The sequence below is a fragment of the Strix uralensis genome, chromosome 20 (assembly GCF_047716275.1).
Source record: "Strix uralensis isolate ZFMK-TIS-50842 chromosome 20, bStrUra1, whole genome shotgun sequence".
In the NCBI taxonomy this organism is placed as follows: Eukaryota; Metazoa; Chordata; class Aves; order Strigiformes; family Strigidae; genus Strix; species Strix uralensis.
The window spans coordinates 4,778,352-4,791,204 of record NC_133991.1 but is presented as its reverse complement, the minus strand read 5'-3'; the positions used below and the strand labels follow the sequence as shown (position 1 = coordinate 4,791,204).

General features: G+C 46.2%; 1 protein-coding gene across 1 annotated transcript in view; it reads right to left on the bottom strand.

Annotated features, from left to right (window-relative positions):
• Positions 1-4,860: 4,860 nt before the first annotated feature.
• Positions 4,861-12,853, bottom strand: part of MYBBP1A (MYB binding protein 1a) — a 60,401-nt gene continuing 52,408 nt past the window's right edge. The window contains exons 25-27 of the mRNA XM_074890091.1: positions 8,703-8,804; positions 7,402-7,526; positions 4,861-5,502 (exon numbers count right to left, since the gene is read on the bottom strand). Coding sequence (XP_074746192.1) covers positions 4,983-5,502; positions 7,402-7,526; positions 8,703-8,804 — 747 coding nt within the window. The 3' untranslated portion in view covers positions 4,861-4,982. The remainder of the gene's footprint in view (positions 5,503-7,401; positions 7,527-8,702; positions 8,805-12,853) is intronic.

The following is a 12,853-nucleotide window of genomic DNA, read 5'->3' as shown; positions in this document are numbered from 1 at the left end:
GCCCCATGGATCCCGTCTCGACCCTGTGACACTCCCGTGTCCTTCCTGTGTCGATCCCCCGTGGAGCCCGTCTCCATCACACCTTGGTCATGTTTTCATCCCATGTCAGCACCATGTCAATCCTGTGTTGATCCATGTCCACCCTGTGTCCATCCTGTGTCCATCTCATGTTGACCTGTCTCCATCCCAAGTTCATTCCGTGTTGGTCCTGTGTCTGCCCTGTGTCTGTCCTACTGAGTTCTGAAAATTAAGTTCTTACTTGAACTGAAAAAATCACAAAAATCCAGATGTATTTAGAAATGAAACGAAAATCCTGCATGAGTCTGATCCCTAGGCTCTGTTACCAGAGAGGAAAAATGGCCCACAGTCAACACACCCCAGCTCCAAATTTACCCATGAAGCCAGACTTTAATAAGATGCAATGCTGAACCAAGCACAGATGTTTTTGCTATCTTTTCCAAGGACTGATCCTTGGTGAGGTGTAAGCTTCGTGTTATATGACACAATATATGATTAACAGCAGAATAAAAGACACAATGCTGTAAACAGGTGAGCAGTGACACCCCACGAACAACCCTCATCACCTCAGTACCTCCCTACACTCAGATTCCTGTCATTTAGAGGAAGAAACTTATCTCACTACCCAGTCTTTACCTAGGCTCCTTTATTTACTTCTTTTTATATGAGTCTCTTTGTTTACAAAGACCATTAAGCAGTCTTTATTCTAACCCCCAAAAGAGCATCCAGGCCAGGCAGAACAGTACTCCTCACGGCCAGCACTAAACCAAGCGGCAATCCAAAGAGAAAGAAATCGGATACCTCGAATTCAAATGGGCCCAGGTTTACTTCTGAGAGACTGGAATTCACAGGAGGAAAGTCTGCACCACCTTTCAACATACCTGAGTGGATGCTGAGCAAAGAAAATGCACTGATTTAACAATAGTGAAGAGGACATCCAGAGAAAAAATCCATTCCCAATACAGGCTGCTTGGAAAGCTCTAGCATCTTTATCTAGATCCAGGCAATATGCCTTAAACCATAGATAGATATTGCAGTATAGCAGCCACTGATGATTTCCAGTGCGTCTATTTGGTAAATTTACTACCTTCAACATGCAAGAGTTTTCTACAGTTATTCTACAGAATACTTATTGGTAAGTTACACAGGGACTCTGAAGATTGAAGTTTACCTCCCTTGCCTTTTAGCAGTCCAGGTGTACATAAGCTTATTCTGAAACTTCTGCTACAAATTCAAACCTACTCAAGTTGTATAAGGACAATGGTATTAAAAAGTTAGTGTCATGTTACATGGGGACATAAAAAGCATTGTTTTAATCCATTCCCTGAGCTATGAACTAGAATTTCACTAGTTTTCAACTGTCTATTACAGGTTAAAATTAGTGATGCTTATAGACAGCTTTTCACCTGTGATTTAAACACTTTCATTTACTTTATATGCCACACATGCATGAGGTGAGTACAGATCACCTATCCCCCACTGACAGAGAAAAGACTCACCCCCCATGTAGTTCTGCTAGAGGTGAAATAGCTACATCCAGAAGCAGAAACGTAGCACATACACCTGCTGTCCAGTCACGAGACTGGGCAGAACATGCCTCCAGTGTGTGCAGAGCCTTGACTGAGAGATGCTGACCATGCTGACTTCAACCAGAGCTGTAACTGAAGCCCTCCTGAGTTACCTGCACGCTGCATCAGTGGCCAAGCATGAATCAGAATCCAGAAATCCTGAAGACTGGTCCCAAATCAGACCAAGGCACCAGGCCTCTCTTTCAATCCAAGAACCTAGCGACATTCTCAATTTATAACCTGATGTTATTCACTGAACTCTGAGGACCAAGCCTGCGGCCCCTTTAGTGTCAAAATGAAGAAAGCCAACAATTAAACCCATCATCGGCACAGCAGTTAGGAGTTCCCTCTCTACACCAAAAGCACTCAGACAAAAAAGCACTAGCTGACACACTGAAAGACAATCACAGTGTGTAGGACAAGGGCATTTCTGTGTGGAAGAGCGATCTTTGTAACCTCGTTACACTGACACAGCACCTCTAAATTGCACTAAATAAGCTCATGGGGAAAAGTCTTAATGATCTTATGCAAGTCTCAGACAGGAGACGAAAGGCTTGGAATCTCTATGTACAGGGTGGGTGAGAGGATGACACAGTTGGGTTTCATTTGTAGTTTTTTTCCCCCCTCTTTACCTTACCAAGGAGTTTTTTCTGCCATCTTTAGCCTGTGTTTGTCCAACTATTCCTCAGAAACTTAGCAACAGCCTAAAGTTAGAGGAGTTCAAAATGCAAATGGAAGAGAACATTGTTCTATCTGCTTGCTTAAGTCCGGTGCATGTAAAGCTTTCCGTTTAAAATCACAGATACACAGGAAATGAAAAAAGGCTTTCCAAGAAAACAAAAAACTGTTGTCTTTGTCTTTTAATTATTCTATTATCCTCCAAGTCTGAAGTGCTTTATACAAGCCAACTCTGTGCTTTAAACATAACACAGGACTACTTCTGTTCAAGAAACTAAAACTGACTGACCAAAAAAAAAAATCTTCATGTTTTCAGTCATTGACAAGCACAAAACAACCACCCTACCTCAGAGGGAATACACTTTATAACATATCAAAAAACCCAATGGTTTGTAAATAAAAGAATAGTCAACAAAAGCAAAGCAAAGTACATTCAAAGCAAGAAAAGAAAAATTACCTTGAACTGCTCCTAACAAAACTGCCAGACTTGAAGTAAAGCACAGTAGTAAGTCTGCACTATACTCAACTGTGGCGGAACTGAAACCTCAACACAATAAAACTTCCCCTTCTGCATCACTCCCAATGAAATAAAGGAATTAAGATGATGGATAGAGGAAAAAAAAGCACAAAGCATTCAGATAAGTAAAAAAAAATGAAATAGCTTAGAACAGGCAGAAACAATGAGACAAAGGGAATGCTTATGTCCCCCTCAAATTTGTGTTTTAAAGGTTTCTTAGGATGCAGGAAAACTAGTTAACTCTCCTCCCCCAACCTCCTCCTCATTTAAGCCAAATGTTTATGCATGTTCGTTTTTTTTTTGTTGTTGTTTTAAAGCTGATCTGAATAGCTCATCGACCAATGGGAGCACCTAAAGCAATTATCTCACTCTTTACAGAATAACAGAAAGCCTGTAAGTGAAGTCAGAGGGATATTTAGAAAGAAAGACATAACAGAAATTTAGAATTAGAAAGCATTCATCCATCTTGATTTCTGTGGGCTGCACTGAAAAAAATGGAAGCTCCCCTTCACCTCCTGCCCCAATTTGTGCCACTACCCAAAGGGTGCCTGACTTGCAGAGTCCAGCTCCGCTCTGCCCACTCCTCATCCAGGATGCACAAGGGCTGCAGCCTCCAAGGCAACAACAAAGTGCTCCTCAGTCCTGCCTCCCTCGAGCGCCCGAGGCAGCCAGCTGTGAAGGCACCGAGCGAAAGGCAGGGAAAGGAAGGACGACACTCCCTGCTGAACACCCTGCCAGCATGTGGGCGCAGCAACTCCAGCCCTCACCTGCTGCCAGCAGGAGCCAGCGCAGCCCTCGGGGCATGCAGCAGACCTTGCGGGATCACCGCTGTGACACGGAAATGAGACGAGGGCTGCACCTACCTAGGGGTCGGCAACTGAACGCGCTGGCGTTGCTGCCAGCAGTTGTCTCCCAGGGAGCTTTATGCCATTTGAGAAAAGAATCATTGCAAAGGCAGATAAATAGCCATGTGCAAACACAGCCCTCTGAGCCCTTCTCTCGCTCCCTCCAAAACCAACATGACATTTCCAGGGCCCCTTATCTATGTCTGGTGGCACAGACCCACCTGCAGGATAAGCGTCCAAGGCACAGAGGAACAGCTCTGCTGCAGGGCCCCTGCCTGCCGGCAGCTGCCTGCTTCTGCAGGAGCCAGCACAAAACTCCTCTGCAGGAAGGAGAGTGCCTGGGCCTTCACGGGGACTGCTCCTTCAGATGCTGGGAGAGCAGTCCAGGCCAGTCACCGACGCACACCTTCCGGCCTCCTGCAAGGTGCTCACAGCTGGTGGGGGTGAGGAAGGGAAGGGGGAGGCTTTAGAGGCAACTACAACATGAGAAGGGTTGCAAACACTTTGAGACTCAGCTCTCAACAAGAACCAGGTACCCAACATGTCGGAGAAGCTGGTCCTGGCACTCTCCAGAGGGATGATGGCATTCAGGAACCTGGGGATAAATAAGCTGATGCAATTCCAAGCAGTCACCTTCATAGACTGTTGTAAGCCTGCTGCTAGCAGGTGTCTTGCGCAGCTGCACTCAGCCTGCTGGCCTGGCATACTAGCAAATCAGCCAACCATTACAAGTGCTTCACTGTTTTATCTATGTCCCTGTGTTATCACAGGGGTCATCACTCCTCCTGCACCCAGCAACAAAAAGGCAAAGAGAAAGCCAGATCATAATAGTTACTGATGACACCTGAGTGGCCAAATTGGATATATTTGACCCCAGAATATGCATGTGAAAGTCCATTTAAACCCAGGCATTTAATAAGCAGCATGTCCCAGACTGGAAAAGCTGTAAGTACTGCAGGGCCTGGGCAGGACAGAAATCTACCTTTAGAGGTTACTTCTGAACCTCCCACAGGGCTTGACCACACAACTCAGCAGTGCCAGCACACCTACTGCAACTCACCAAGAAATCCAAACAAGCCTCTTGCTTCTGCCTTGGAAAATCATGGAGACAGGAGTCTGTGCACCCAAGCACGGGCTGTTTGGCCCTGCCAGAGAAGAGAGAGTGGAGGGTATGGGACCTCCTGAAGCTCCCTGTGCTCTAGGCTGAACCCTCCATACAAGTCAGACCCACAGCTTTAGAGCTCAGCATCATGGAAGGTTTATTTAAAGTCATGGAGGGCATAAAAACTATAGTTATAAAAGATATTAAAACAGTACTCTGAGCCACACTAGCCATGCCACGTGAGTCCATGGAGTCTACTCCTGCGGCAGTGGAGTTTTTGCATCTTTTCTTTTCTTCTTGGCTTTGCCCTGCTTCTGCTGGTTGGCTTTCTCCTGCTTCTGCTGGGCCTCCTGGTTGACACTCCTCTTGGTTTTCTTTGCAGCTGAAACCTGCTCTGCTTCATTACCTGCATCAGCTTTTCTTTTTTTGTTCATATTCTTCTTCTTCTTCTTCTTGTCAGCCACAGCATCTCCTCCATTAACAGCTTCCTCCCCACTGCCTGTCACTGCCACTCCATTCTCCCTGACCCTTCTGTTCTGATTCTTGCGTTTGCTGCTACCTTTCTTCTGCTTGGGGGTTTCTGTTCCCGGGAGCTGCTCCTCTGGGGCTGCTGGTTCTCCATCTTCACCAGTTGCTGGTGCTACCCCATTCTCCTGGGTGCCTTTCTTGCGATTCTTGCGTTTCTTGGTCTCCGGCAGGAAGCCTTTTTTCTTCCGCTTAAGTGGCTCTGCTTCCTGCGCAGGCTTATTGGCTGTCTTCTCTTTCTTGGGCTTCCTACAGAGAGAACACCAAAAATGAAGAGCAAGTTCCTTTACAGCCAGGGAGCACTGTCATCCATGCTACAGGCAGCAGCACAAGGAAGGTGCAGGAAGCACAGGCATGCTGTACAGGGAATTGATGCACAGGGACTGGTGAAATGACTAGCAGGAGCCCGACCAGGACTCAAGGCGGCACACGAAGACTTGAGGAAGAATCCCCGTTCCACAGACCAGAAGACGCTGTACTTAACCACCTTCTCAAGCACACCCGCCTGTGGCCCCATGCAAGGCTACTGAGACACTGTCTGGCTGGCCAAGGTGACAGCCCCAGCAAGGTCTTCACTGTGCTAACAATCCCGAGAGGTGTCCCAGCAAGAACCCCCAAGAGACCATTCCATTCTCATCTGGGCAGCCTTCGTACACACGCAAGACAGCCACTGCTCCTACTGTTCTCTGACAGAGTCTGTCAGCAACTTCACCACCACCCAGGCTGCGCTGCTCTGCACCAGCTCAGGCCCAAGAGAAGAGTCCTGAAAAGGAACCAGGCTCTAATTCCATGGCCTGGTTTTCAATGGGAAGCTTTTTGGACAGTTTTTCAAGCTGCCTCTCCTTCAGGGTGGAAAAACGCTATCCTAACAACCTGATGTCAGCGCTTACCTCTCAGCACTTCCACTGGGATCCTGTGCACAAACCACACCTGACATAGGCTTGTTCCAGCTCACCTGCAGAAAGACCTCTGAGGGTCACAGCAAGATGGCACCAACAGTGACAGCAGGTTGCATCCCTGAATCCCAATCCCTTCTTCTGACAGCATGCACAAGTATTTCCTACCTTAGCAATGCCCTTCCTAGTCGCTGTCTCTACCAGCTCCTAAACCAGGCCTCATCCTTGTGCCAGCCCTGGCAGTATGATGCCAAGGGACCTGAGTGAGACTGGAAAAGGGCCTGGGACTGTCACAGGGCTGGGTGAGGTCACTACACCCTGCAAGCCTGTTCAAGGCATTAGAAGGAGCCACAGCTGCCCTGTATGATTCCTCCTTGGATGTGAGCCTCCTCCCAGTGAGCCATATGCAAGTTTTTCCCTTAGAGCCTCTTGCTGGGCTGAGATACCACAGTCCAGGCCACACACACACTGGGACTGCAGCTCCCAGTCATGGCAGAGCACCCAGCATCCCCTAATGCTGTGTGTCTCACTAAATACTGCCAGCAGGGAGGTGAAACAAAAGTTCTGACTGCAAGCTATCGATAGAAAGGAGGAAAAGATCCTACGATTTTTATTGCCCTGGAGAAAAAGTCAAATCCAGCTGCCAGTTAACACAGGAGCACTAAAGCATAAACACCGAATGCTCCCCAGCTTTCAGAGCTGCAAGGCAACCACTCCAGCATCAGGCTGGAGATCCAGGCATTAAGGAGTTCAAAAATCTCTGGAGAGGATTGAAGGTCCTGGCATGTACTCTCTGGTGGCCAGTCACTTCCCAGGACAGCTATTTACGCCCCCCAGCCTCACATTTGCAGAATCAGTCCACAGTGATGTGGTAGGAGCTTAGTGACTTATCCTAGCCTAGAAATTCCTCTGCAACTTTGGTGATGGCTCTTAAACCGATGAAAGCAGGCACTGTATCTTTGGGTGATCACCATGATCAGGTATCAGACATGCCTTACAATCCTGTCCCATCAAGGACCAATCCTAAGCATGTAAGCACCTGGAACAATGAGCCTAGCACTGTTCCAAACAAGCAAAACAACATGCGTTTCAACCTCACCAACCCAGGAGCTCCATTTAACTCAAAACTCCAGCCTGAGCTCAGTGCCTCGACTTCCTTTCTCTTCCTACTTCCTGACATCAATGAAGACAAGTAGGACAGGCAGGCAGTTCCTCAGGCAAGCCAAGAAGCCAGAGTGCCAAGCATACATACGTATAATTCAACCAGCGCATGACGTTCCAGTAGAGAGAGTCAAGACGTGCTGAACTCCCAATGCCTTCTGACTGGTTCAGAGCTACCAGCACTTTGTCCAACTCCGTCAACTTCACACGCAGGTTCTGCAAGAAGCAAGTACAAACAATCTGCACAGTGACTGCAGAAGGGGCACTCACAGCAGCAGGGCACAGGCCATGCTCAGGATCAGACTACAGCAGGAATAACCAATCCTGTCCAGCTTCTCCAAGCCACTGCCCTGAGCCCATTTGCAGAACCACTTCAATTTGGGGGCAAAAACTGCAGTCACACCATGCCATCAGGCACAGGGTTTGCTTGAAAACTGGGTCCCTAGCATGAGAGGCATGAGCCTAACAGCTAGAATTGTACTGGCATAAAAGGGACTTAAAGGTCCTTTGGTCCTCTTTCCTTTTCAGTCCACGACCGAGAGCAGGAGGAAGAAGACACATGACTATGTACCTATCTAAAAGAAAAGCAGCAGCATTTTCCACCTGGTTTCTAAAGGACGCAGTCACGCTGCCTCTGGCTGCCTCTACAGCTTCTGTAACCCACTGGATAATTTCAGTAAAACCAGACAGAACGGAGCGTCTCAAAAGCTATTCAGTTCCTACAAGAGCCTTGGAAATAATCTCTCTCCTCCACCCACTTTCCTATTAGGTCTTCACAAAGAAACAGGCTGTGGTGTGAGCTCAGTGCTTATCAGTAGGAAACTGGGCTTCAGCAATTCTGCTGCTTGTGCTATTTTGCTCCAGTAAATTTACTAAGACCATGCTGGAGATTTATGTTGTCACCTACAGAAAATCTTCACGTGTCCAAAAATGCCATTTTTCATTAGGGAAAACAAAGCCCTAGAACAAAGCTTCGCTCCCGCTCACAAAGCTTCTGAGTAAGTTTCAGTTTCTGGAAACTAAAATCTCTGGAGTTTAGTGGAGAGGACAGAGCAATCATCTGGGACAAAACCCAGCTCACCCACACTGTATCCCAGGCTGTATTTCTGCTGATAAGAAAGATGCCACATGTGTTTGCGGAACACGGTGCAAATCCTTCAACAAGCACTCAGAGATCATCTCACAAGAGCTAAGGATCACTCCTTTAGACATGAGGGTTTTACTGTCCTCAAATCCAGCTAGGCATTCCCTCCAGGGGCACTTCCAGTAAGAAATGGGGTGGAATGTAGCGATGGAGCAGTCACAAGGTAAAATCCAAGCATGACATTTAAGAGAGGCCTTGGTGGTATTCAGAAGAACAGTCATTTGCCACACATCAGGTCACACACTCACCTGCTCCATCACAGTTTTGAGGAGGATGTTCAACAGTTCCAAGCTCTTGGCAACTTTCTCTTTATCAGCCTTCACGATACACTTGCCAACCATTTTCAAACTCTGCAAATTAAATGGGAAACAAATCACTCTTCTCAGGAGAAAGCAAAAAGTTATTAACGATTGGTGGGATTAACCCGTCACCAAAATAACTCTGGAACACAAAATCCACCAAACTCTGGAAATGCTCAAAGGGGTACATGGTGGAAGCTGTTGATGCCCAGGTTAATTAGTTTCTAACTGGACAAAATAAGAGCAAACATACTACAAAGGCACCACCCTGCTGCTCTCCCTAGTTTCTAAGCTAAAACACAACTGGAGCCACGTTGCTGCCTCCTGGAGAAAAAGATGAAAGACAGTAATACTCGCCCTCGCTCTGGAAAGGCCAGGAGGCTGCCAGACAACAGACTCACCTGAGGGACAACAGCTACTCAGCTGCAGAAGCTGGGATTTACATGTAAAATGCTAATGCAAAAATCCATTAACACTTGCGCCTAGGAAATCCCAGTTGCCAGCACTAGAACAGCGCTTGTCAATCAAGCTTAAATTCACTGAAATGACTGAAAGAAAAAAACCTCATCTCTTCGTGTTCCTTTTATGTGCTCCGGGGTTTTTGAGACACTGAAAGGTCTGGCTTAGAGGAAAATCACTCCAAAGATAGGTCAAATAAAAGCCAGAGTTATTTACAAGTGGAGAAGGGCAGAGAATAGCCATAAAAAGGCAGCTGGATCAAAGAGGTGGTCCAGTGGCTCAGGGGTACTGATCCTCTGCCTGCAGCTGGTCCTCGCAGCCCTGCTTACATGGTAGTTTTCTTCCCCACTATATTTCTGTGGATGCACACACCACAGCAAAACCCCACAGCTTGCGTGGATTACACTAATAGGAGATAGGATTTGTAGGGACAAGCTTGTTGTAGACAGTGGTGTGCCCCATCACAGCCTACTTCTCTAGAGGAGGCTGCCCTTGGGGCCAAGCCCGCCTTCACCTGGAATTTGAACACACCAACCCAGCCAACGGGCAAGGTCCCCCCCAGGCTCAGCATCCTCGGTTTTGCAGGCAACACACATCACAACCTGCCCCCAGCAGCGGAGGGCCGCAGTTCTCCAGGAGATGCAATCTCTCCCATTAGACCATCTATTACTTTTGCTCCATTCAGACTGGAAGTAATTTTAAGGACTCCGAGCAAACTGTTCTCCATCTATGTCAGCATAAAGCTGGCAAATAAAGTAAAAATCCTCACAGACACTGACAGAAAAAATTTATTTCCCAAAGCAAGCTCTTTCAGTAATGACACCCACAACAGAAAAATAATGATGGTGAGCAAAAGTCTAAGGAACACTTTTAGCAGAAAAAGTGGGGAGACCAGATAACATATCTGCAGGAACAGCAACCTTCAAGTAGAATTATTTACTATCTGTGAAGGACTCCATACCCAGGAGTATTTTTTTTAAATAATAAAGATACAGTTATTTCCTGACCTGGACTGTCCACTCAAGTCCTGTATTAGAAAGCCACCACGTTCTGCTTGCTGGAATTCACGATGCAACTTCATCTGACTATCAATAACTTGCTCATTACTCTCTCCTGATATAGACAGATGCGCTGCAACTCTATTCCACAGCTGTCACTAACCTACAAGGTCATACAAGCAGCTCTAAAGTCTCTCAGGTAAAATAAGAAACAAATATAGGGTGTATGACTAAAAAAAAATAAAAAAAAAAATTCTTCACATGTGGGATATAACACCCCATGGGCCACGCACACTCCATTTATTACGCTTACCACAACTAATAGTAATACCAAGAACAAAAACAAAGCAGCCTGATTTGCATAAAATTTTTCTTTGCAATTTGAAGAACAAGATATTGCCAGGCTAACAGGCATTACTTGTGGTTAAAGTAGCTTTCAGAGAGGCTATTAAGTTGAGATCCCTAGTTTGCTGAGTTGCGTACAAATTCACAGTGAGAGAGAATCAGTATGGACTGTCAGCTCTTCAGGAAAAGAGGAGTTAGGGCAGTACTATGAGAAGCAGCCACAGGGAAGGCAACTGTCATTTCATCTTTTTAATACACAAACATTTTGGACTTAAGACGGTGTTAAAAATAAATTGCATCTTCTCTGCACTGTAGATGAGTGATGCAGATGACTGCATTTAAATTGTGCTGGCTTGACTCTCTCTGTTCCTGCTGCCATCCCTACTTCCTAGAATTGCCCTGATGCTTTGAAGAGTTTGAAACAAATCATACTGAAGTCAACAGAAAAGTCCCATAGCTCCGAACAACACCCGAGGGGCTGCTTTTCAGAAGTCTGCAAGCAGTTTTCAGGTGCTTAGGAAACTGGAACTTGCATCTAGTTTGTGGTGCCCAACCAAATTCATGCAAACCTGTAGAATGAAAAGGGTGGCTTGTCCAGCTGGAGATGGATGATACCACTCGTCTAGCCCATCAGTGTTGTAAGAATAAGCATCTATATTAAAAGCAGTGTTTTGCATGAGTCTAGAAACACAAGCACAGTTCCACCACCACAAATGGCCAGAAGCAATCCAGTACATATTAGGTACTCTGCGAACAAATAGCTCCCTATTGAAATGAATCCCTTTTAAACAGCTCTCAAAGACCAGGAAGGAACAAGGAAGAGGGTGGGGGTGGGTGGAAAAGCCAAAGAAGCAGCAGATAATTCATTCCTACAGAAGGCACAATTTTCTCTAGAGTATAAGCAGAACTGGCTTTAAAGAAGCCGGATCCAGATAAAGTCTTACTATTTCTCAACATGTGTCTTTTCCCCTTCTCTTCTAAGAAACAGTGTAAAAGAAATTTACTCCAACGAGCATAAAAACACCAGCGCTTCTGTATGCGGCATGGTTGAGACAGTCAAGCCTCCTTAAAGACTTGAGTCTAATTCCTGCTCAGCTCAGTGTCACTTATTATCCCGAGCTCATCACCACTGTCTCAGGGTACTTCCCCACCGCACACTACACAAGAAGGTATCTCCCGTCAGGCGTTGCTCTGCTCCTGTCCTCCCGCAGCAGGGAGCGTACACAGTGGAGCGTTTGCTTTGGTGGGATTTGTGTTCGCATGCGACATCAATACAAACATGCTGCACTCTGGTTACATAAAAGAAGCTGACTTCGGACTGGGGCTGCTGGCAAGCCTTGAGGAACTGTTCCCAAGGCATGAAATCCCAAGACTCTCCAAGGGGAACTGGGTCCAAACCTCAAAAGCAGCTTTCCGAAGTATTTGTCATAACTTGTGCTACATAAGGTACTGACCATTCTATGTGGTGGGTTTGTACAGCAGATTAACAGAATAACAGAAACATCTTAGGTTGGAAAAGACCTTGAAGATCATCTAGTCCAACCATAAACCTAACACTGACCGTTCTCAACTCCACCACATCCCTAAGTGCTATGTCAACCTGACTCTTAAATGCCTCCAGGGATGGGGACTCTACCACCGCCCCAGACAGTCCATTCCAACACCTAACAACCCATTCTGTAAAGAAATACTTCCTAATATCCAGTCTAAACCTTCCCTGGCACAACTTGAGGCCATTCCCTCTTGTCCTAATTGCTTTGGTCTGCTCCCTCACTCTGCTGTCTGAAAGATGAAATTAGCACTGCCACCCCAATTGCGTAGGTCAATCATTTTACAGGCCTACTGTGATTTCATTTGGGGAATGTATAAAATACAATCATAAAATTAAAGCAAAAGCCATTATGTAGCAGATGGCAAACTGCAACACATGGCAAACATGCCTTAAAAGGAAAAGTAGTATTTCAGTCATCTGCAGCATCCTTAGGAGAGCCTCAAACCCTGATTAGATCACAAAAGGCTTGCACAAGGTTGGCAAGTATCTCCATTTTACATAGCAAGACTGAGGCACAAAGCAGGGGTTTTGCTTCCAGCTATGCTACAGGTCAGTGGTGGAGGGTTAAGGGAAAACCCAGAAGAACTTGTCTAACCACCTGTTCTGTGAATCTCTGCCATGTGCTGTTTGCAAAGGTATCCAACTCTCCCTTCTCCTGCCCTCTGAAAGCATTACAAACCTAAGTCACATAACCCAATCACTCAATACTAAAAGCAGAGAGACCACGTGACTCTTACTGAACAGCT